We start from the raw sequence: 21,763 nt of genomic DNA on the forward strand, positions 1-21,763 counted from the left end.
TTTTACCCTTTTACACACTGTCTTATATAGGACTTGGCAAATTGGTCAACAGAGACTTGTTGAATCTTTGCAAACAGAGACAGAGAGAATTGAGCATTTGGGTTTGAGTTCTGCAAAAACATCTGTGAAAACAGATGAGTGATAAGAGTGTGTGAGAGCTGATGGATGATGGATGTCCCTCTATACCAGTGATACTCAACTTACAGCCCCCCAACTATTTTCCAATTCATAATAACAATTAAGTGATTCACACTGGGAATTGATTTTGTTCTTTTTATTTCTCTACTTTTATTATACATTACAAACGTATACATACAAGGTGCCAGAGTTAATAAAACAGCATCAAAATAGTTTATTTATCAAAAAAAATGACCAGTGGACTACCCCCCTCACCTCCTGACAGAGGTCCAAGCCCCTAATTTCCTAAAATCCTCAAAACATCCAAAATCAAAGAAATGTCCAAGAATCCTATGAACTACCAAAAATCTCAGAAAAATCCTAAAACCTCAGAAATGTTCTAGAATCCTAAAAACGTCCTAAAATCGTAAAAGTGTCCCAAAACCCTAGAAACATCCAAAAATCTTAGAAATGTCCTAAAATCCTAAAAACGTGTTAAAATCGTAGAAACGTCCTTAAATCCTCGAATCTTAGAAATGTCGGAAAATCCTAGAACATCCAGAAACATCTAGAAACGTCCCAAAATCTTAGGAACATGTATGGCGCTGCTGCGATTGGCCCTTGGCCTCATGTCATTTTGCAAAAGTGGCCCCCAAGCAAAGCAAGTATCCTTGCTATATATCTTTATTTCTCAACACTGCTGTGGGGAAAAAGCTCACAGTAATGTCACCACAGACTAGATTATGTAAGTTGGCACAAAGCAGTTGGGAATCAAAGTCATGTTTATCTGTGTCAAACTGCCATGGCTGTGCAAATACTCGCAAACTGCTTGTCTGTTTACATTGACATGGACGATACCTGTTTGATCTCCCTTTGAAATATGGCCACTGTGAGGTGTATCCTTCGTTTATTCAGTGTGCATTTCGGTCAGCAGTCATTTTAACTGGGCCTGGCTCTTATCATTTGTGCAAATTCAGAGGTATATGTTCAAAATAATTGAATTTTAAGCAGAATGATGATACAGCCTGAATTCATTGCTGTTGTAAGTGCAAGAGAAGCTGTGGAGTAGCTTTTTTTCCTCAAATGGTGAATTGAAGCTTTATATCCGAGGGCTATTGTGTTTGATTCTTGCCAGACTGTAATTTTCCCATTCGGCGTCTCAGTGGTCTGTGTGTCACAACAGGTTTACCGAGACCTACTTCAGCCTGTTGGTATTGAGCAAGACAGAAAACAGAAAACTGATGCATGCTTTGATAAGACATACTCACAGTCTGTGTGTCAGGCTCTGAGCAGTACAGCACACGCTTTTTTTTGTATCTCATTAATAACAGCATGCATCATGGTGTGACCATTTTTGTGTTGGCAAATAACAAAAAGTTGACGGCCTCTGTGCAGAATCCGGCCTGTGCAGAGCAGCTGAAGCAGGGAGTGGCTCTTGTCATGCTTGCGAAATTCTGCCTCTCTTTACCTGCTTTTTCTTCGGACTGTGTAAAGACCCCAAACAAAGAGACAGACACTGTATTGTTGTGGAGCAGAAGTGAGCGCTGTGCTGTTGTGGTAAGTGTTATCATTCACCTGAACGCCTCGTGTCAGCGTTGGGGTGGCGTCGCATTGGTCCTGCAGGGATCTTGTTACACTGGCTACAGGGGATTTGGAGGGTGGAGGAGTGTGCTGTGGATGAGGTTACCTGCTGCAGAGACTTGTCTTGTTCTACACTGGAACATCAACCTGTCACTCTTTTTTTTCCTTCAAAGGAAGTGTGAAACCGTAGATCAAGTTTCAATTCTTGAATCGCTATCATTACCAGAAAGCTATAGAAACGAATGCAAGAGTGTGAATGGTGTTGTTTTTGCAGGATCCCCACAGGTCCTTGAAGTCATTAAAAGTTTAAAGTCCTTTAAAGGCATAAACACACATAGGTCATTGAAAGTGTTGAATTTATTTTGTGCAAGAATAGAAATTTAAATTCTTTTGGATATTGTCTATTTCAAAACGGATTCAAAGCCCTTCTCTCTTTTTTGAAGTGTTGTCAGAGATTCTGTAAAGCGGCTAGTGTGCATTTGAGGGAATTGGTTTTAGAAAGTCTTCGAAAAGTCCTTGAATTTGATGTTAAATAATATGCGTGTACTCGGGTTGGGGGAAAAATTGATACAGCAAAGTATTGCGATATTTTACATGTCAATAATGTATCGATACATCACACAATTTCTAAATTAAATTGTCGAATATTTGCTTTCGTTAACATTCTAAAACATCCTTTTCAGTTCCAGCAAAGGGCCAAATAAAACATTTGTTTCTGGTGACAAAGCAGGCCTGCATCTTTGGATTGCATGGAGATCAACAGTGGTGAAATTAGCCTTGTGAAGTCACAGCCGCAGCCAATAGCAAAGAAGCATGTGTAATTGACCCCACCTGTAACTGCGTCTCACCAGCTGGTATTGTAAGATAGTGGCCATGAAAAAAACAAACTAAACTACATTAGAGATGCGGCCGGCTGGCAGTGTGCCGGAGATAGGCATGCAGCGTCACATCCCACGCTGCCCATATTCAGCATGAATATTGCTCTGGTAGGAGACGGTCAATTGTGGGCTGTCGCTCATGTGTGGTCGTGCCCTAAAGTTTAAGGTTTAGTTTCATTTGGGCTTTTATTCTTAAGGTTATGTTGCGATTTTGCCAACCATTTGTTGTGAAGGTGTAAGTTTGAGATTTTTTTTGGTGTGTTGGGTGTGCTTTAGCTAAAATGTAATTGAAGGGATGTGAAAATTTGTAAAATTAGGGTTGTATATTACATTTAAATGGGTAATTTAAGGGTTTTAATAAGGCTCTAGTCTAGAGGGAAAGGTTGAAAATATGTAGTGTGCACTTGTGCAGCCAGATTGCTTAAGTCTAGTTTAAAATGAGCAAAGATTTACTTAAGTTCCTTTTTCTTTTTTGGATTGGTGATGTGATGCTTTGATTGCTCTCCTACATCATATTTAGAAGACTCCCTCTTGTCTGTTTATTGAAACTTCTCCTATATTATTCTCCTCTGCACCTGCAAAGAGCAAGTGAAAGAGACAAAGATTTTTTTGTGTGTATTATTCAGGGTTCCCACTGTCATGGAAAACCAGGAATAGTAATGGAATTTCACAATCTGATTTTCCAGGCCTGGAAAAGTCGTGGAATTAGTAAAAATCATTGAAAGTTTTGGAAAAGTCATGGGAATTTGTTTTGTGTAATGGAATGAACTGTCACAGTACTCTTGTGGTACTCTGTAACCTTCCATGCAGTGTAACAAACAAAACCAACTATAAGAGATCAGAAAATGTTGCTGTTCAGATTTTATACAATAATTGACATTTGGAGTAAAGTTTACCATACAATCCTGTTCATGTTATTGGTTTCGGATGGTCATTAAATTTTATTATAAGTCCTTGAAAAGTCATGGAAAAGTTTTCAAATTTTGTCCATGGAAGTGTTTATTATACTTATTTTTGTGGTGTGTGTTTGTGATCATATTAAAAACACCCAGGAATCAGTAGCCCTCATTTAAAAGCTCTACAAAAGCTATCAAGATGATTTTAGGGAAACATTTATTCATTGTAGTAGATTTTGTTTCACAAGGTGTGCACGTTATCAGTATTTTAATTGAGCATTTTGAGTCTTAAGCTTCAACTACAGGTGTTAATTAACAGCTAAATAGCATGCTGCAGCTGAGCTGCAAAACCTGGCTGCAAAAAGTCAAACACAAGATCCACCCACTCAACCCTATCTCTCCCTTTTCTCCAGTCTGACGAATCCTGTCGTCGCAGCTCTCAGTAGGGTTTGATGTCGGCTGAACAGCCAAGAAGTTCTGCAGTGCAAATATTTATATAAAGCAGAAGGGATGTGACAATGAGAGCAATGGGAACTCCACTGGGAAGAGTGCTAGGGGGTTACCCTCAGGCTAATCTCCACTAAGACATATTTATAAACCTAGCTAGCAGTTAGAGTGGACCGCTTCCAGCTTCATCACCGAGACGCTAACTGTATTTGGTCAGCCAAGGCCCACTTCAATGACGTCTTTAACCAGTGTAATATTTGCATGGCACATCAACATATGGTTATACTCCAGACTTTCATTTGATTTGCACACACATAATAGTTTCCATGTGTAGGGGCAGCACAAGGCTTCTCTCCATACTACATTTCACTTTGTTTTAGCTCAGTGCCAGAGCAGAATTTCATCTGACACCACCATCAACTGAAAATAAAGCCTCAGAATAAAATAGTGTTTTGAATCTATGATCAAAACAAGTGAGTTTATGGGCAACCTTTTCTGTGCATGTCAGCCAGGGATTTATTGCCTTTTGTGGCCATATGAGTGACAGATGTTGACATGAAAGATCCCTTAGCAAAACACGCACAAACAAATGTATCTTTGTAACCCACATGTAGGGATATAATCAAAGCATTGTGTTTAAACACAGCAACATTTTAATGCAAAGTATAAAGGGGTTGCACAGGTTGAATTTATCCTGAAGGTCCAAGTTTGCAAAGAATATTTAAACATTACTGCCCACATGCAGCTCATTCTTAGAGTTTTACTGCCAATGAGCTGTATGCTCAGCCTGTGTGTTACATTATGATTTGAAACATGTTTCTGCCATAGGAAGGCATCCTGTGGATCCTTAAAAAGTACAAGGCATTGAATCCATTCATCAAAAAACAAGGCCTTAATTGTTAGGGGTTTGGGTCTGTGCAGTTTTGGTACCCAGATTTTGTTGTGGAGTGAGTACTCTTCTACTCTCTAATGGTAGCTGCGGAGATACAGGCAGCAGCATGGACGACGAGAGCAGAGGGGCCCTCTTCTTAAAAGTGGTTAAGTAAGTCAGTTCAGCTCGAAGCAACTTTATATGAAACTGTCTCTGGCTTTTGTTTGATATCTAGTGTCGAAAACAATGTTGCACATTTACAACCCGTCGTTAACTCATTTAACTTGTTTACAACATAACGTGAATGCCACTGTCACACTGACCATTCCACGGAGTCCGGTCAAACTTTAAAACTTTGTATGGAAAACTAAATGAATCAACAAATATTAAAATTGGACAGCCAAATCCAATGCGACTGGCATAATTCTGAGTCGGGTACAGCTCTGCATTTCATACTGATATTTACAGTAAAGGCTAATGGCCCCAATGGCCTCAGTCCTGCTTACCAATTCCGTTTTTTACAGAGTTTAGCTGGCATTAAATGGTTAATACCACTACTGTTAATACTTCATCTCTCTGCCATTACCCATCCCCCTGAAAGACAGAAGACCCCCTTAACCCCTCCACCCCCTGCTCAGTGGCATTCCAGCTGGCCAGATGGTGTCTGCTCGGCACGGTGGACAGCAGAGAGCAGAGCAGAGAGAAACCCCACCAGCAGGATTCACCGGATGAGACATTTCACCCCACTGATCCTCCACCACCCCACCCTCATGTCGCCGCCTCTCTGTTCAGTCTTGTTTGTATCTTACAGACGGCCATTCTGGGGGATGAAGTCCATGTTGATAAGCGGAAAAATCGCATTAGATGGTTTCTAAGGAGAGACGATGCTGTAGTATAAGAAGTCGCTCATTTCTGTGTTTGGTTCAGAATGTTTAGAAGAATGGCTGCAAGCGTTTTGACTTTTAGAAGTAATACCACAGACACAGCATGTATGTAAACTAGAATACATGCATGGTATCATGTGTGGAATAATTATTGTCATGCATTTTAATTCAGGAGTTAGTAAGATAAATGCTTCTGGTAAACACAAGAGGAGGAAAGAAACATGAAAGAAAAGATCACTTCTACTCAAACGTAACGGCCGGAGATTTAAAAACAGCTTAAATCGAGTATCAATTTGCACATTTTTCACTCTTTCCATCAACGTTGGTAAATTTTATGCCCTGAAAGTGTTGCTGGAGTGAAGCAATGCTTTCCGTATGGCAGAGTGCAGCAAAGGGTAGCAATCGGTGTGAGAGTAGGTGCTTTTAACTGTAGCTACTACAGTACATCTGTCCCATAAAGAAAACTGTGTGGGTGTTTGTTTCTGGCCCACATTAACCCACTGAAAGGAATCCAAGTGTGTGTTGTGTGTGTGCGCGAGTGTGCATGCACACGATCCCCTAGCTAGATAAAGCCCTATAAACCCCACCCTTCCCACTCCACGCTCCAGCTTCCATGATTGCAGCCTTGTTGCAGAGCTAGTGTGTATTTTTGTCGGCCTGTTTTTGTGTGTGTGAGTTTGCTTGTTTGCTTTCCCATACGTCACTTTTAATGGCTCCTTTGAATGCGGCAAACAGAAAGCCGGAAGCTCTGGGACAAAGAGGTAGCATGTAAAAAAAAAAAAGAAGAGGAAAACACACAGATGTTCTTCTGTTTAAAACTTCATAGCTTTACTGAGTTTGACAGACGTGTGCCGTTGTCCCTCTTGACAAAGATTCCAAGAAAAACAGCACACTTTTTTTTTTTGCCTGGTGACAATGACGGCTCCGCCTCGAGCAGGTCGGTACAGTTTTTACAGTGTCAGTTACTCAGGCAAAGCAGACTGCAGGCATGAGTACGCAGGGGGTTGTTATGTCAACTGCCTCTCGGGTGACTGGCTGCAGTCAGCAGGACTTCTGGTAAAAGGGATTTGAGGGAGTTTGTGTCTGTGTGAGAAAGAGGGTAGAGAGGGGAGGGAGGGATGGATTAGTCTCAGGCCCTGTTTTGCCCCCATCCTCCTCCTCCTCCTCCTCCTCCTCCTCCTCCTCCTGTAGCAGCAGTGGCAGATCTTGTCCTCCCTCCACCCACTAGACTGGGGCCCCTGGCACCCTGGAGACACATGCCCCACAAAGCCATCACATCCACCCCCACAAAAGCCCATTCTTGCCTCAATCCTTTCCATCTTCTTTTCCTCTCCGCAGTTCTCCTCATTCTCTTCTTGTAGCCACCATCCTTTTCATCCTCCTCCACCCTCTTCTTCCTCTATCATTTCATCTTCTTCTCCCCCCTCTCCTATTTTCCTTGCAGCTCAAAGCCAGGGGAGAGTTGAGTCATGTGCATGATGGGCTTTAGCCGTGTTAGATAAACACACCCCTCCTGTCAGAATCATTCTTTGGAGCTCTCTATCAGCGGAGGCCTGTTTCAACAGCACAAAGTGTTGTGAGCCTCCACAGTTGCAATTAAAACTTCACTCTGCCAGTGGTTGCAGGCAGTGCACTTAAACCGCCTTAAGAGCTGAATGATTGCTTTTTAATGAGGGACACATTGGCTACTCAGTATGTGGTTGATTGTTGTATGAGGGTGGCTTAAAAAAGTACGACACACCCTGGACCCGCCCCCTCCCCGGCTGGTTTCTAATGGGCTTGTTTGATTTAATAGATTGGTTTGAAGCCAATACTTTATGTTCAAGATTGGAGTTATTGGATTAGGGACTGGTGACCTGTATTCAGTGGGCACGTGACCTGATTGTAGTCATATGCAACCATGCACACAAACATGCAACAAACTGTACACTGTACAAATCATGGGATGCGTGCCTTTTTACACTTATTGCAGTATTTAGATGTTCAGTTAATAGTAGTCTGTTCAGTTCAATGTAATTTATGATAGCATATATGACATACCATTACTGTAGTTTATATATGTGGCAATAACACTCACATATATAATAATAGTGGAGGTATGACTAATAATAATTGCAGTAGTAGTTGGTGTAGAGTAGGACAGCATCAGTGCAGCCATGACACAGGCGCAGCCACAGGCAGGATCACAGCATCAGCACAACTGTTACCTTTTCTGAATGCATATTGAATAGTGTAAAGATAAGATTAGATTTTTTATTGTGGCTTTTTTTCACACTGCAACATTGGCTACGGTTACATGCACACCAATATTCCCCTATTATTAACGCCCAAATGTGACAGTATTCAAAATTTAATGCGGGTCAATTTAAAAGCATATTCTATTTAGATATTACAAATAAGGGCGTTTTCAAAATTTGGGATTTTCCAATCAAGACGTGGGATATGCTGGTATTATTGAGGTTTTAGGAGCATTCTTTGCACATGTATACTACCAATTCAGTATATTTGTTTCAACTGGGGTTTTCACCGCAGTTTGAGAAAGCACGGCCTCTCATCTATGGTTGGCAGTTTGCAAAGCTGTGGGGTAGAGATACATTCAAAAGAAATCCCACATTTCTGAGTGGAATGAGAAAACTTTTTTTCAAATGAGAAATGAGAAATTAGTTTTTAAGAAGGTGAAGGACGGAAAGAGACTCCAACAAGTCTGCCACTGGTACTAAACTGTGAAAAAATCCTACTAAGCCAAATGAAAAGCAGCTCCAGCTGTTCTACTTCTTCATATTTTGACCTTATAAAGGACATGTTAGGACACATTAATCAGAGTACGCATGTCTGCATGTAAATGGGAGTTTTGGTCAGACATGTAAAACAACTTGGTAGGAATACTGTCTTTTTTGAAATAAGGGCAAGAAACTGGCTATTTTGTGCATGTTAACATACTCGGTGGCTAGTATTTGAAAAGTCGGGGAAACACATTGCGTGACCAAACCTCAAAACAAGTAAACAATAACTTTGAAAGTCACTCTGATTTCCTCTGCATTGAAGATACTTCCATCTTTTGTTTTGGTCCCAGTGCATAGCTGGAAATTCCCCAGAGCTGCACCATGTGAAGAACTTTTTGTAAAAATGGACTGCCAGGCAGTTTTTGCCTGCTGTCTTGGCAGTCCATGAACTGGCACCTGGTTTTCTCAGTGGAGCATAGTTTCCATTCTCCACCCTCTTCCCTCAGGAAGAATGTGTGTCAGGAGCTGGCTGTGTCTTTAAATGCCTTCCCTCTTTCTGTATAGCGAAGGAAAGGCTTTCTGATGTTTGCAGTAGCTTTATGTGGATTCCTGAAGGTTTACAGTGCCAACATGTTGTCTCAACACAAAGCGGTGGTGCTGAACGGCTAACTTACTGTCTTTTTCAAGTGTGAGTGCAAGAAGTGTACATTTTCAACATGACTGTGAAAATTCGATCAGTTTCAGGTGTAAATATCTGTCATGTTAACAAAGAGTTTCATGGTAAGATGAGAAAAGACCATGTGGTGATTCCAGTAAAGCTCAACTGACACAGTGACACATAAAAGACCTTTAATGTTTGCTAATCACAGCGTGCATGCACATTGGTTGGATTTGGAGCCAATGATGTGACCATGTTATCACTTTGTCTATTCAAGCATCACTTTGGGTGTTACTCACTTACATAGAAAGCCCCTGATTTTTTTTATACAGTAAAAATCCCCTACTTTTTCCCATGCAAATCCACTGTTTATAAGTAGGGTGTTGCCTGCATTCCTGCTCTGTCCTCCTGTGTGGACATGTGAATTTTGAAAAGATACACAGGTTGGTGGGCTACAGGTCAGCTTTGCCTCTGAGGCAGCTTTCTGTCTGGCCCTTTTCTTGGAATGAATCAGTGAGTTAATGTGTATCTGTGCTCCCTGCAGATCTGTGTGTTGCTTCACTCATGAACTATGACATAATGGTATTTGACTGGATTTTCTTTAGGTGCTTTAGTTAACTCATCTTTATCACAGTTTTATACTAAATTAAAATCGCCTACTGAAAATTCTCCTCATATTGTAAATCACCTTTAAACTGTTTTTGCAACTCCTGCATTTGTGGTGTATTGCATTTGTCAATAGGGCTAGAACAGCTATTATGTAATCTGAAGTAAGCTGGAGGTCTTTGCAGAAAAGTAAATATTTAAAAACTAGGCCATCAAGAAGTACTTAGACTTATAAGAGGAAATGATGACACTAAATTTGATACTGCGAAGTGGATGTCTGGCAGTTGAACCCATTTAGAGTTTTCTCACTGCGCTCACTCATTCCGTCTTTCAAGAGAGTTTTGGACATTTTCCAGGTTTATGAGTTACATTTCCTGATTAATCGAGCATTTATGAAGGAGGATATGGGGCACAGTCAGGAAGTGACACACTTGGACTTTGTTGAGACAGATCTTCCTCTTGTCGCCACTAACTACTCCCAGTGGGCCACAAAAGGTCAGAGAAAACTCAAATGACTTAAAACAGAGGACTCTGTTTGTTTACATGCCCTAGAGGAGCAGAAATAATATTGCCAGCATGAATTAGCAGGTTGGACTGGTATAACTACATACTGAGGGAGACAGACACACTGACGTCAGAGATATTTTACTTACATTTTGTCCATCAACAAACCCTTCAGCTGTGGTAAGTGTGACACTGAGTGCAGTAAAGTCATTTTCCTCTCCACCTATCGTCATGTACTGAATCAATATTAGCACATTAGATTTGATGCAGAGCCCCCACATTGAGCTTTATTCCTGCATGTCTCTACCTGCTCTGTCTCTACTTGCCTGTATTTCGTAAGAAATACCCATAAATAGGTAAAGACACCTTGGGGTGTTTTAGCAGTGTAAAACACCTACCAAAACAAATATTCCCGGGTGAGTTCACATTTGCTGATAGGGGTGCTGATTTTTCATGTATGACTCACATCTGTGTTTTCAGTCCCCCCTGTTGCTTAAAATAACATGAGTAGCTTCCAAACAAAGCAGCCTCGATGTTCTGGGTCTCCACGGACAAGCTTTAGCGTACTGTTTAGCACTCCTTTTATAGGTAGTGACCTAGGTGAATTATGTAAGCACAGTCCTGAAATCAACATCCAAACTCAGGATCATTTTGCCTTCATAAGGCAATCCACAGAGTTTTGAGTGAAAATCAGTTTAAAACCCCTAGATAAGCCTAGTTAAAGGAATATTTGCAGATTTTCAGCCAACTTTGTATCATAACAATGAAGGTACTATGTGCAAATAAACGGTAAACAACCAGTTTGCCAACGCACAAATCTCCCTGCTCATCTCCCAGCTCAAATGGCACCATACGGCAGATTTGAGCTGGCTCTCGGGCTGTTGCCTAAACTACAGATTGTACTTTCCCCCAAAGAGGAAAGAAGTGAATTGAGTGAGATCCCCCCTTTAAAACATTAGCCAAATGGTAAGACATCATCATTCATTTTCCATAACCACTTATCCTCTAAGTGTGACTATGACAGGGCAGCGTGTCAACCACTGCACCACAGTGCCGCCCAAATAAACCCCAAAAAACCCCAAACTTGGTAGCACTGATCAAATATATACCAAGACTCGATTGTCTTGCCTATTTGTACATAAAATATCTCCATAAACCTATTTTAGTGCTCTGTGGCTGTGATTTGAGAATATGAGAACAGGAAGTGGATGCCATACTGTTTCCTATATTTTAAAAACAGTGGCTGAAAATAAGATCAACCAATAAAATTTAGCACTGCTGATCAAGTATGAACCAAGATTCTGTTGCTACCTTGCCTATTTCTCAACGACAGTGTTTTCAGAAACATATTTTAGTGCGCTGTTTAACTGTAATTAGAGAGCGCTTGTCACCACCCAGCTGCCATAATGTCTAAATGGACTTTCGTCACTCACCAGTGGGAGTGTTTATTAGTCTAGTGCAGTGCTGATAGTTGGAGGTTTTCTACCTCTTAGCAAGAGTGAACGCCACCGTCCTTTTCTTCTGTTTTCTCTGGACTTAGAGCACGAATGTGACAAGCATAGATAGCCTAGTGTTGTTAAATTTAAAAAAAAAAAAAAAAAAACATCTTTACAGCAGTGAAGTACTTCTTTAAAGACTTCTGCATTAGGTTTTGAGCTTCAGGAAGCATCATAATTTACCGCTGCATCAACTTTAGATATGTTTTGGCATTTTTCAACATCTATATTGCATGGACTTCACAACCAAAACAGCCCTTATCTGGAAACGTGAATCTTTTATAACAGAAATGTAATTCAAATCCAGTAACATCCCTATTGAGCTGTGGAGCTCTTGAAGGCTTGAGGCTGGCCAATAGTGGATTTACCGCTACCAATTGATTATACCTGCATATAGACCTTTTGGTTTTCATATTATGCAGTAAATTCCTTTTAAAAAGCTTTAGCCACATCTGATCCTCATTACATTCCTAAAATATGTTCTAGTTTCTGTTCTGGCTAAATTTCATTGGCTATGGATACTTGTCACTGGACTACCTGCAATAGAAGCACTTGACGTAAATTTTGCAAACAGATGGTGAATTTATTTCTGCATAATGCAAAGCATACTGTGCATTTCCCAGAGTGTAGGTGTGGACATCTCTGGGTTTACAGCAAAGAGCAGACAGCATGTAATCGTCCACCGGAGTTACAGTTTATGGTTAGACTAAATTTAAGTCCACCCAGGGGAGGTACTGTTTAGCCAAGAACTGTTATGTTAGGTAGAGGAGGGATAATAGAGGTCAAGGTGAAGCCTGACACAGAGACACACATCCCCCAACACTTATTTCCTGTGTAATATTTCAAAGACATATTTTTCAAGGGGACCAGAGTCCCGATTCTGGGTTGATTTTATAGCCCCAGCAGGTGGTCGAGGGTCAGGGGGGGTGCACTTGAAATTGGTTCAAGCTTATCATCATTCCAGAAAAGGCAGCTCATTTATTCCACCTTATGACCAGCCTCACCTTTCTATTCCCTCTTCCCTTGACCCATTCTTCACTTTCCCTCCCCCTTCACTCATTGCTAACATTGTCCAGACATCGTATTTTTCATTTATATTTTCCCCATATCCCTGTTCCTGGCCATAACTCTGAGGACCAGTGTGCCCTGCAATTTGAGGGATACCAGGGGGCTACTTTAAACTCCTGCCCCTCTCTAACATAAATATACCTCATTTTATCTTTTCTGTTCTCCTCGGACAGAAGTCCCAAAGCATCATGAGTGCACTTGCAGTGTGAGAAATACTCTGTGGAAAAGCCACTGTGCTTGGTTTGGAGCAATCAGAAACTGTGCACACATAATTTTTTTTATTGCTGTTGTCAGCTGCTGATGCATTTAAGTGAGTGCAGTTTTCAGACTCTGCATCTGAGTCATATGTGTGGTTTTCTGCTCTCTGAATACTTAATGGAACAAAATGAGCTCAACCCACCCTCCTGATTTTGTACCTCCTAAACTTAATTTGAAAAGTCAGAAGTAATTAAAGAATGGACTTTTTTTATTGTGCTGGATGTGGAAAGGAGATGTTAAAGGGATTATCTTTTTCAAGGAAGCCAAAGCCTGTTCCAGCATGCATTGGTTCGGAGGCTGTGTACACTGTGGATTAATTATAAACCTATCACAGTGCTAACACAGACAAGTCAGCAAACTTCCCCTTTGGTTCCTTTGTGTGTGTGCATGTGTGCATGTGTGTGTATCTGTGTGTGATTCTGTGTCCCCTATCTGAATTCAGGGGTCTTAATGAGTTTTTTTGATGAGTTAATTTGATCAGAACGATGGATAAGAGGAGCAGCTGCTGCAGAGGCGAGGGAAAAACAAACCTTTATACACAGTGCAGTAAACAGTTAAGCTTCACTTTTACTGTGCCCAGTGTTCTGCTGCTCCATGTGTGCCCAGAGTGTGCTCTGTGCTCAGAGAGTGTGGCTCAATAAATAAGTGAAAGGTATGAATATTCCAACAGCTCTCCTAATGAACAGTTCAGCTTCAAAAATAGAAAATAAATATGTTGTGACAGCTATTAATACCATGGTGGGCTGCCACAAATAAATGAATACGGGGAAACCCTGCTTTAAAAAAAATGTAACTCATGTCCTCATGTGACCACCGCGATCGAACTGGTCCGATCCGACCCTTTCTGAATGACTTTATAATTGGGTTGAGAGGGGTGGTGTAAACCTTAGATAATTTGTTCAATAAAAAAATATAAGCGCCTAATAACTATGATAACGCAAAATCCGGTTGTCTCTGTGTGATTGGAATCAATGTATTCTTTGCGCATGTGGTGGTAACATTAGGTAAAGTAGTGCACAGTGCACGACACGCAACAACAGTTTTTTCTACGAACCTCTCTCTGCTGATTTTGACAGCAAATGGCTCATTTATTCAAAAAATATTTGCCACTCTGCTAGTGCTACATTTGTATAAGTGTTCCTCAGTTTTGAAACAGCAGCCTTATATTACGTCAAAGCCTGCAATGTGGAGTTGCTGGCAATAACAGTCGTCTATCGCTGTAGTAGCAGTAGCCTGTATATGAGACTTTAGGGAACATTGGTAAATTTTGCCATCTATCGATAGTCATACAAGGCATTTAGAGGACATCTGTAATTTGTAGTTACAGAAGATAACCTGATATACACTAAGGTTGCTTACTACAAAATTAAAATTTTAGTAACTTCTTTTTGTTTTTTACTTCATGTATTGCATGAATTGAATTTTCATATTAAGTTTTTTAAAATAAGCTTTTTTGGTAGCTCAAACTCCTCAGCGTCCTATCAAATAAAGGCAAAAAGCCCCAAAATATAATGAAAAATTTCAAGGAATGTAAATGCACATTTTTATCAAATCCATTTATTTAGTATTTGTGCAAAACAGTTAACTTTGAATCTCTTATCAGAATAATTTCAGTTGGATTAAAGAAATATTTTACGTGTAACTGTAGCAAGTCACACTTAGGGGCAATTTTGAATTCCTCATGCTTTGTGTCTCTAGTTAATACAGAATCACCCTGAGGTGGGATAATGTTTAAGAGGTGATTGGCTGTGGCATAAAGCCTTAGCTCAGTAAGGACTAAAATGGGATGTAGATATTACTTGATGTATGATTTTGACTTTCTCTCCTCCTTCTTTCCAACTGGCTCCATGTGAGTCGATGGAATAGAGGTAATATGAGAGTCTCACTGTGGTGGTCGGCTGTCTTTTGAGCAGAGCTGGCTGACATCATTCTCACAGGGGGGTGGTATTAGCTGGGGCAGGGCAGGGTTTGGCCTGGTGCTTTACAGCTGAGCCAGTTTCCTATGAAAGCTGCCTTGGTTCATCCAGTTTTACACGAGTTTAGAGTGCCTGTCATCTGAAATCGTACTCTACATTCATGACGCACTAATGTTGTCTTGCTTTCTCATTCGCAGCACTGGGATGATTTTGATGGAGTGAGACACTTCTGTTGAGGCAGATCTACAATAAAGCTGATCTACATATCTGGGTTAAAGTCGCAACTTGGAATCCTCTCACCTGCATTCGTACCCTGAACTGAACTCAACTTTAAGATGGATGGAATAGACACCTTGCAGAGCTCGGCCCCAGAGACCAAGGCCGAGCGAATTGCTCGGTACAAAGCAGAAAGGAGGAGGGAGCTCGCAGAACGTTATGGCAACACAGACGAATTCACCTCCAAATATGTCCGTAGGGACAGGAAAATTGGAGACACATCGGAAACAGTGTCTTCAGAAACCAAGGAGAAGGGAAAATATGAGGATAATACATTAGAGCAAACATATACCAGGAGGGGCCCCAGGAATAAAGTAGCAGAACCTGTGGAGCACGCTGATGAAGAGGAAAAAGAGTTTACCACTCAATTCAAAGAAGACACAGTCTTATCCTCTAAATCTGAAGTTGTCTCCACAATGAAGACGTCCCCTCATTTGAGGTGAGTTTATGTGCTTTGTCACAGTTAAAGTTCTGTTTTTGTGCAAGACCAGCACCACTGTTTTTCCAAAACATATAGAAAAACGGTGGTGTGCTATAAACTCGGGCACAAGACATAAAACACAAAGCTGTCCGGGCACAGAGACTGAGGGGGCCAGTGCAAGTAGTGCCCAGAGTAACATCTCAGGAATAGATTGTAATAATGACGTCATTTATTATCTAGATATTCTTGTGTGTATATCAGTTTTGACTCCAGTAAAGATCCTTTCCCAGGAGACAAAAAAATCCTCGAACATCTGTATGTATTTAAAGGAAATGCTACAATCAGTGTTCACTCTGGGGTCAAAAAGTAGTCAGGTATTTATTAATCTAGCTCTGATCTGCTCCCGATCAACAGTGATGGAAGTACGACACCTGGGTGGACATGCTAATTTTAGCCTCTTTGCTGCCACAATGACAGACATAAATGACATCCTCCTTTATCTCCCTCCAAGCACCACTTGAAAAATTTTCAAATTTTATTTGGCTTTTAGTTTAAGAGAGACTGAATAATTAGGCTAAGCGATATAAAAAAAAGTAACTGCTGCAACATTTTCACTGGCCTCCATGCTACTTTCCTCTGTTTACTAACCTGTTTTCTGGCCTGTCCGTGAAATCAAACGTGACAAACAAGGGAAAAAAAAAACAAAAAAAAAAGAAAGAAAGGTACTCGTCTGCTGCAATGTAAAGTCGTGTACATGTTTCTAGTCTACTGGGAACAGGAAAAGATTTAGTTGCACATTTTTTCAGGTTTTCCCACCTTTAAAGCAATTGCATACACATGCTAATTTTGTTGGAAAAAGATTATAATTGTGCAGACTAATGGCTTTATACTTAGTTATGTAAATCTGCTTAAATTTTGAGCATATTAGATCCCTGCTATTTGCAGCTGAGTCAAGTACAGTAGCTTCCTTTTGAGGCATCCCTGTGTTTAAAGAACATTTTTATATAAACTAGTAAAGATAACCATGAGATTACTGTAAAAGGGCCTGCTGCTTGTTAATGAGAGAAGAGGAGGCAACAAGTCTACACATTTGGAGAACGCTTGGATCTATCTACTGTTAGAAGTAAACACGGCAGCTCACATTTCCAAAATTGGCCATGTGTGCAAAGCCTACTGCCTCATTTATTTTGCCATGTTTTGCTATGATGATATGCAAGCTGCTTGTTTTGGTTCACTTAGCAGTCGTACAGAGGATCACACATGTTCAAGACGTCTGGGAGTAACAAACCAGTATTGTTCGGGTGACCTGAAAGACTTTTGGAGTTTTCTCACAGGAATGTTCTTCTGACATTTTTGTGCGTAGATGGAGTAAAAACATGCCCAGTCGTGGGTTTGGGGATGTTTGAGCTGTAATCAAGCCGGGGATTCACACAGCCAGACTTGTCTGTTCTTGAAAAACAGCCCAAGGGAATGACGATGGAGAGAGATGAACTGAGATGGACGGAGTGCTGAGATAATGTCAGAGATTGGGGCTTGCAGGGTTGGTAGGATTATTAGGCTCTGCCAAGTTTTCATGCCCTGCACTTAATGAAGCAAGACATCTAGAGAGCTGTGAGTGATGGCTTGTTGGGTATTATAGGCCAATTATTTTATAAAACTGGGAAAGACATGTCTTATGTTGTAATAGAGTTGCAAAATAAATACAGTACGTGCAGCATGGCATGTTTCAGCAAATCTCAGCTGTCAAGTATTCTACTTAATCATCTGTCAGGGCAGAGCTTTGTGTTTTGTTTTTTATATTACCCTGTTTATGTAAAAAAAAATGTATTAGTAAAAGTAGTATTGAAGTTAACCTACTTTGAAAATCTTTTGAAGCATCAGTTTTGTGCATGAGGAATTTAACAAGTTAAATTATTTTTTTTGCAAATTTTGCATGTTAAAAGGAACTGTTTTTGGCATGCCACAACAGAAATTATATCTGGCAAAATACAGAGTAAAGTCAAACAAAGTTGTGGACTACATTTGTAATTACAGGGAGCATGAAAGCGGGTTGACGTGTTGACGCATTTGTCTCGCATGCCTGTCACCTCAGCTACTAATCTTGCCAGTTTTGTTATGACATTTGCTGCATGTCACACTCCAGCTGTGCATTCTTGTGTGGAGGCGTACTTATGCAACAAATAGAGATAAACAGAGGAGGCCATGTAGAAGCTATTGTTAACAAACCAATAAAATGCCCATTGATCCCGAGATATTTTTGGTTTAATTGTATAATATGTGTCAATTCTAGGGGATAATTGGAATTGTTTGTATTTCCATTACTCACCCTTCAAGATTTTTCTGAATTAAATATTAACCCTTTGAAACCTGGAGTGACATCACTTTTCTTGTGCTGATTTCAGATGCCTTTCACAAGTATTTAAACGTTTAAACCTTAAGCAAATTGGTGCAATTTCTTTTAAAATGATGGGAAAAAAGGAACTGAGCAATATGGTAAGAAATGTTCAGAAAATGGCACAAAATTAGTAATTTTATTTTTTTTTTTCTTATTTGTTTTTTTATTTTCCATTTTGTTGTGTTGTGCTTTTTGTTGCTTTTTGCATTTTTGTTTATTTATTTTATTAATTTTCAGCTAAATTTCTTGTACTTTTTTTTTTTTTTTTACAAATTTCTTGCTTATTTGGGCTAATTTCTTCTTTCCTTGCTCATTGCCTTTGCAGAGGGATGTCATATTCTGTAAAGCCCTCTGAGGCAAACAGATTTATAGATTTATAAATAAAATTGACTTAACTTGACTTGCCTTCTTCCCATGTTTTTATAGAAATCAAGCCAATTTACCCAGGTTTCAAAGGGTTAAAAAAATAAATGCCAGATTCCTGGTTGACTTGCATGTCCTTTATAATTACAGCTTCACATTTATGCACTGAACCTTCACAGGCAACATGTTGACATGTCTGTTACAGGAACAGCATAAAGGAAACTGGAACTCAGCTGTTTGAGCGATAATGAAAACTGTCAACAGGTTTATCTGTGACAGACAAGAATCCTTCCTGTCAAAGTTACAGTCGAAGAGTGACATTCCTTAACACATTAGCACTGTTATATTTAACTGTCACTTAGGCCCAATCCTCTTTCTTGTTTTTGTCCTGCCCCTTGTTTTCTAGTGTCACCTTGTCACTCAGAACAGACTAACAAGGGGTACTGGTTGAAATCTTCCTCCTATGAAATGGGACCCTGTTACGTCATGGATAGTCGTTGATGCTGGCGCTAATGTAAACAGATGCGACATGTGACACTATACATGGTGAATATGTCGTCCTCTGCTGTGATGATTTCTCTTGCGTGGGCTACAGGCATCCTTATGTGGTTATCAGGATGCTTGGGATTTGTTTACAACTCAAGTTTCATGCTTCACATCAAATAAGTCATCAAATCGAAATTTATTTTACTTATTTTGTATTTGGTCTATTTGTTTGTATTATTTTATTATTACCCTACCTGAGGACATCAATAAGCAAAACAGAGGGGTAAGGGCTTAGTGGTAGGAGTAAGGGGTGCATTGAGATTGGGCCTTTAAATTCATCCTTAGTAAATTAATACTATAATACAGATCCTGTACTGTCCCACAGCCTTACTTGTTATCTCTTCATGCAAACGTAATGTCATCTTTCTTTCTGCTCTGATTGTATTTCAAAAACAACGCAGTAACATCATGTTCTTTGGCTTGGTAGTTAATGTTGGCAACTAAACTGTTGTATAAAAATAAGTGCACTGCTTATACAGAAATAATTCCTTATCTTTTACAGCCTTTAGCAAAGAAACTAATCAGTGAAGAACCATGAATCATGTGACATCATCTCACCACAGTGTGATTTACAAAAGCAAGATTGTGGGATTGAGAAGACTATACATCAGTGCCTGTTACATATGGGATACAAAATTCAGCTGGTTCATAGAAAATTCTATACAGGGTTCCCACAGTCATGAAAAACCTATCATGGAATTCCCAATCACATTTTCAAGGCTTGGAAATGTCATGGAATTAGAAAAAATCACTGAAAGTTGTGGAAAAGTTGTGGAACTTTGTTGTCTGCAATGAAATTGTTACAGTAATCTTCCATGGATAACCTTTACGAGGTGTAACACAATGGCACATCTATTTTCTGTAGCTGATGACGCATTGCATCTCTAATATGTGTTGGTGCATGACGTTTTGTTTACCATCATGTACGTTTCTTCGTCTTCTCCTTCCAGTCTGTCTCTCTCTCTCTCTTTCTTTCTGTCTCACTTGAACTGAGTTTGAATGTCACGTTTGAAAAACACCAGGTAACTGGCTGGAAATTTGAGTACAATTTTATTATAGTTCCTTGAAAAGTCAGGAAAAAGTCAGGAAAAAGAAAAAAAATGTGCATGAAAATGTGTGGGAACCCTGTATGTAGCTCAAATGCCTGGTATATTCAAGTATTTGGGGTTTGATGTTCTGTGTGTCATTAAGGATGTGTAGTAAACACCAGTAATTGTGCTACTGGCACATTGGGGTTATCGAAACACCTTAGCAGGACTGAATGGGATTTGGGCTAATTATTGTTTACATGACTGACTCATTACACAGTTCCAGTACCTGCCATATGAGGAACTGAGCTTCCCAGCAGTTAAGCGCACAAATTAGAGACATTAAAATGAAATCTTTTGACTATGCCACGGTCACAATTATAGCCCTTCTGTGCTCTTACATCAATCTCTTTATTGCTGTTTCAGTGTCTCACTTAATGCTTTGTGTATATGACATAATGTAACAGAACAAGAGAGAGGAAGTTTGATTGATGACTTGCCTGCTTTGATTTGACAATATGTGTAGTTTTTCTCTCCTCATCTTCCCCCATTATTCTGTCTGTATTGCTGCTGCTTTTCTGTTCCTCTCTGCTCTGCACTCCTCTTCTATGGTTAGTTTTTATGGGTGCGTAGGACCATCATGATGAAGTGTCACTGAGCCCTGTGGTTGCAGAGGAGGGTGTTAGAGTTTGAGAACTAGGTGGCATCAGTCACTGAGGTCACCATGGTCTGTAAATACACTCTCTATAAGCCGAGCTAACGTTGTGCGATACTGTATAATCACTTAAAATTCATGTGTTTTTTACACAGCCACAGATCGCTGTGTATTAAATTAATTATTGTGACACCTACATCAGTTTGTGATATTCTATTACATTTCCCGTCTCTGACTGCACCATATTATTCACGCGCCATAAATACTTTGGCGCTGCATTTTTAGTTTTCCCATTATATCGCAAAGCTGTACTGAGGCGTGCCAGCCCAAAACTGACTAAAATGTCCGTGGTTGCCAAACCCAAGCCCAAAATTACTCGTAATAACATACTGGTGTAAAAATTACTTTTCAACACAGTTTTGGAACTCAAATATGACACCAGTCCACAGAAAAGTCACATGATACTGAGTCAGATCCAGTATTTAATTACTGTCTGTAATACATCTGCACAGTCCTTGCTAAAGGGCCAGTATACTTTCGGAAATGCTTGGAGGGAACTTTCCAAAAATGTCAGTTAGACTTTCACGCCAACTTAATGCAGTGATTGGCCAGGTATGAGGAGGTGAGAGAGGATGCGGGTGTTTTGCCAAAAAAAAAAAAAAAAAGAAATATCCACTGATTCACAGATGTCTCTTTCCCAATTTAAGTTAATCAGAAAAGACTCTTCTCCTGCCCCAGGGCATCATGTAATGGACCCGAGTGATGTTTGCCACTATGGAAAATTTGCTTCAAAGCTTGCCGCTGTTGCTTGGGACATGGTGTACATGGATCAGAAACGGATCTGACTTATAGTCAACCTTTACGATCCATAAAAAAAAAATTTAAAAATGGCTGCGTTGTTGCAGATCGGCTTGAGGCCAGCTACCCTTTTTCAGTAACCTCTGACCTCCCCCAGATGTCCATCTCGACTCTCTATTGTGTTAAAAGCAGTCCTCTCCCCTCCTCCTGTTACATCATCGCTGCTACCCCACAGGCAGCTGCTGTCCCCATCCATATTTAACGCCCATTACTTAGAGATGAATGGCCATCGTCAGAGGCTGCGCTGTTATATCACTGCCAACATGGGACTTAAGGAGCAGCATGAGTAAATGTTGTGAGATGCAGATCATATTCAGC

At 40.2% G+C, this 21,763-nt stretch overlaps 1 protein-coding gene across 2 annotated transcripts in view; it reads left to right on the forward strand.

Annotated features, from left to right (window-relative positions):
- svild (supervillin d) overlaps positions 1 to 21,763 on the forward strand; it is a 62,298-nt gene that overhangs the window by 827 nt on the left and 39,708 nt on the right. Inside the window, exons 1-2 of one of the 2 annotated variants that reach the window (XM_042507584.2) lie at positions 1,556 to 1,674; positions 15,101 to 15,618. In XM_042507584.2, coding sequence (XP_042363518.2) covers positions 15,239 to 15,618 — 380 coding nt within the window. In that variant the 5' untranslated portion in view covers positions 1,556 to 1,674; positions 15,101 to 15,238. Of the gene's footprint in view, positions 1 to 1,555; positions 1,675 to 15,100; positions 15,619 to 21,763 lie in introns of those variants that run through there. The other variant, XM_042507583.2, reaches the window with a different exon arrangement.

Source organism: Plectropomus leopardus, chromosome 19, assembly GCF_026936395.1.
Source record: "Plectropomus leopardus strain MGB_pleo_1.0 chromosome 19, ASM2693639v1, whole genome shotgun sequence".
In the NCBI taxonomy this organism is placed as follows: Eukaryota; Metazoa; Chordata; class Actinopteri; order Perciformes; family Serranidae; genus Plectropomus; species Plectropomus leopardus.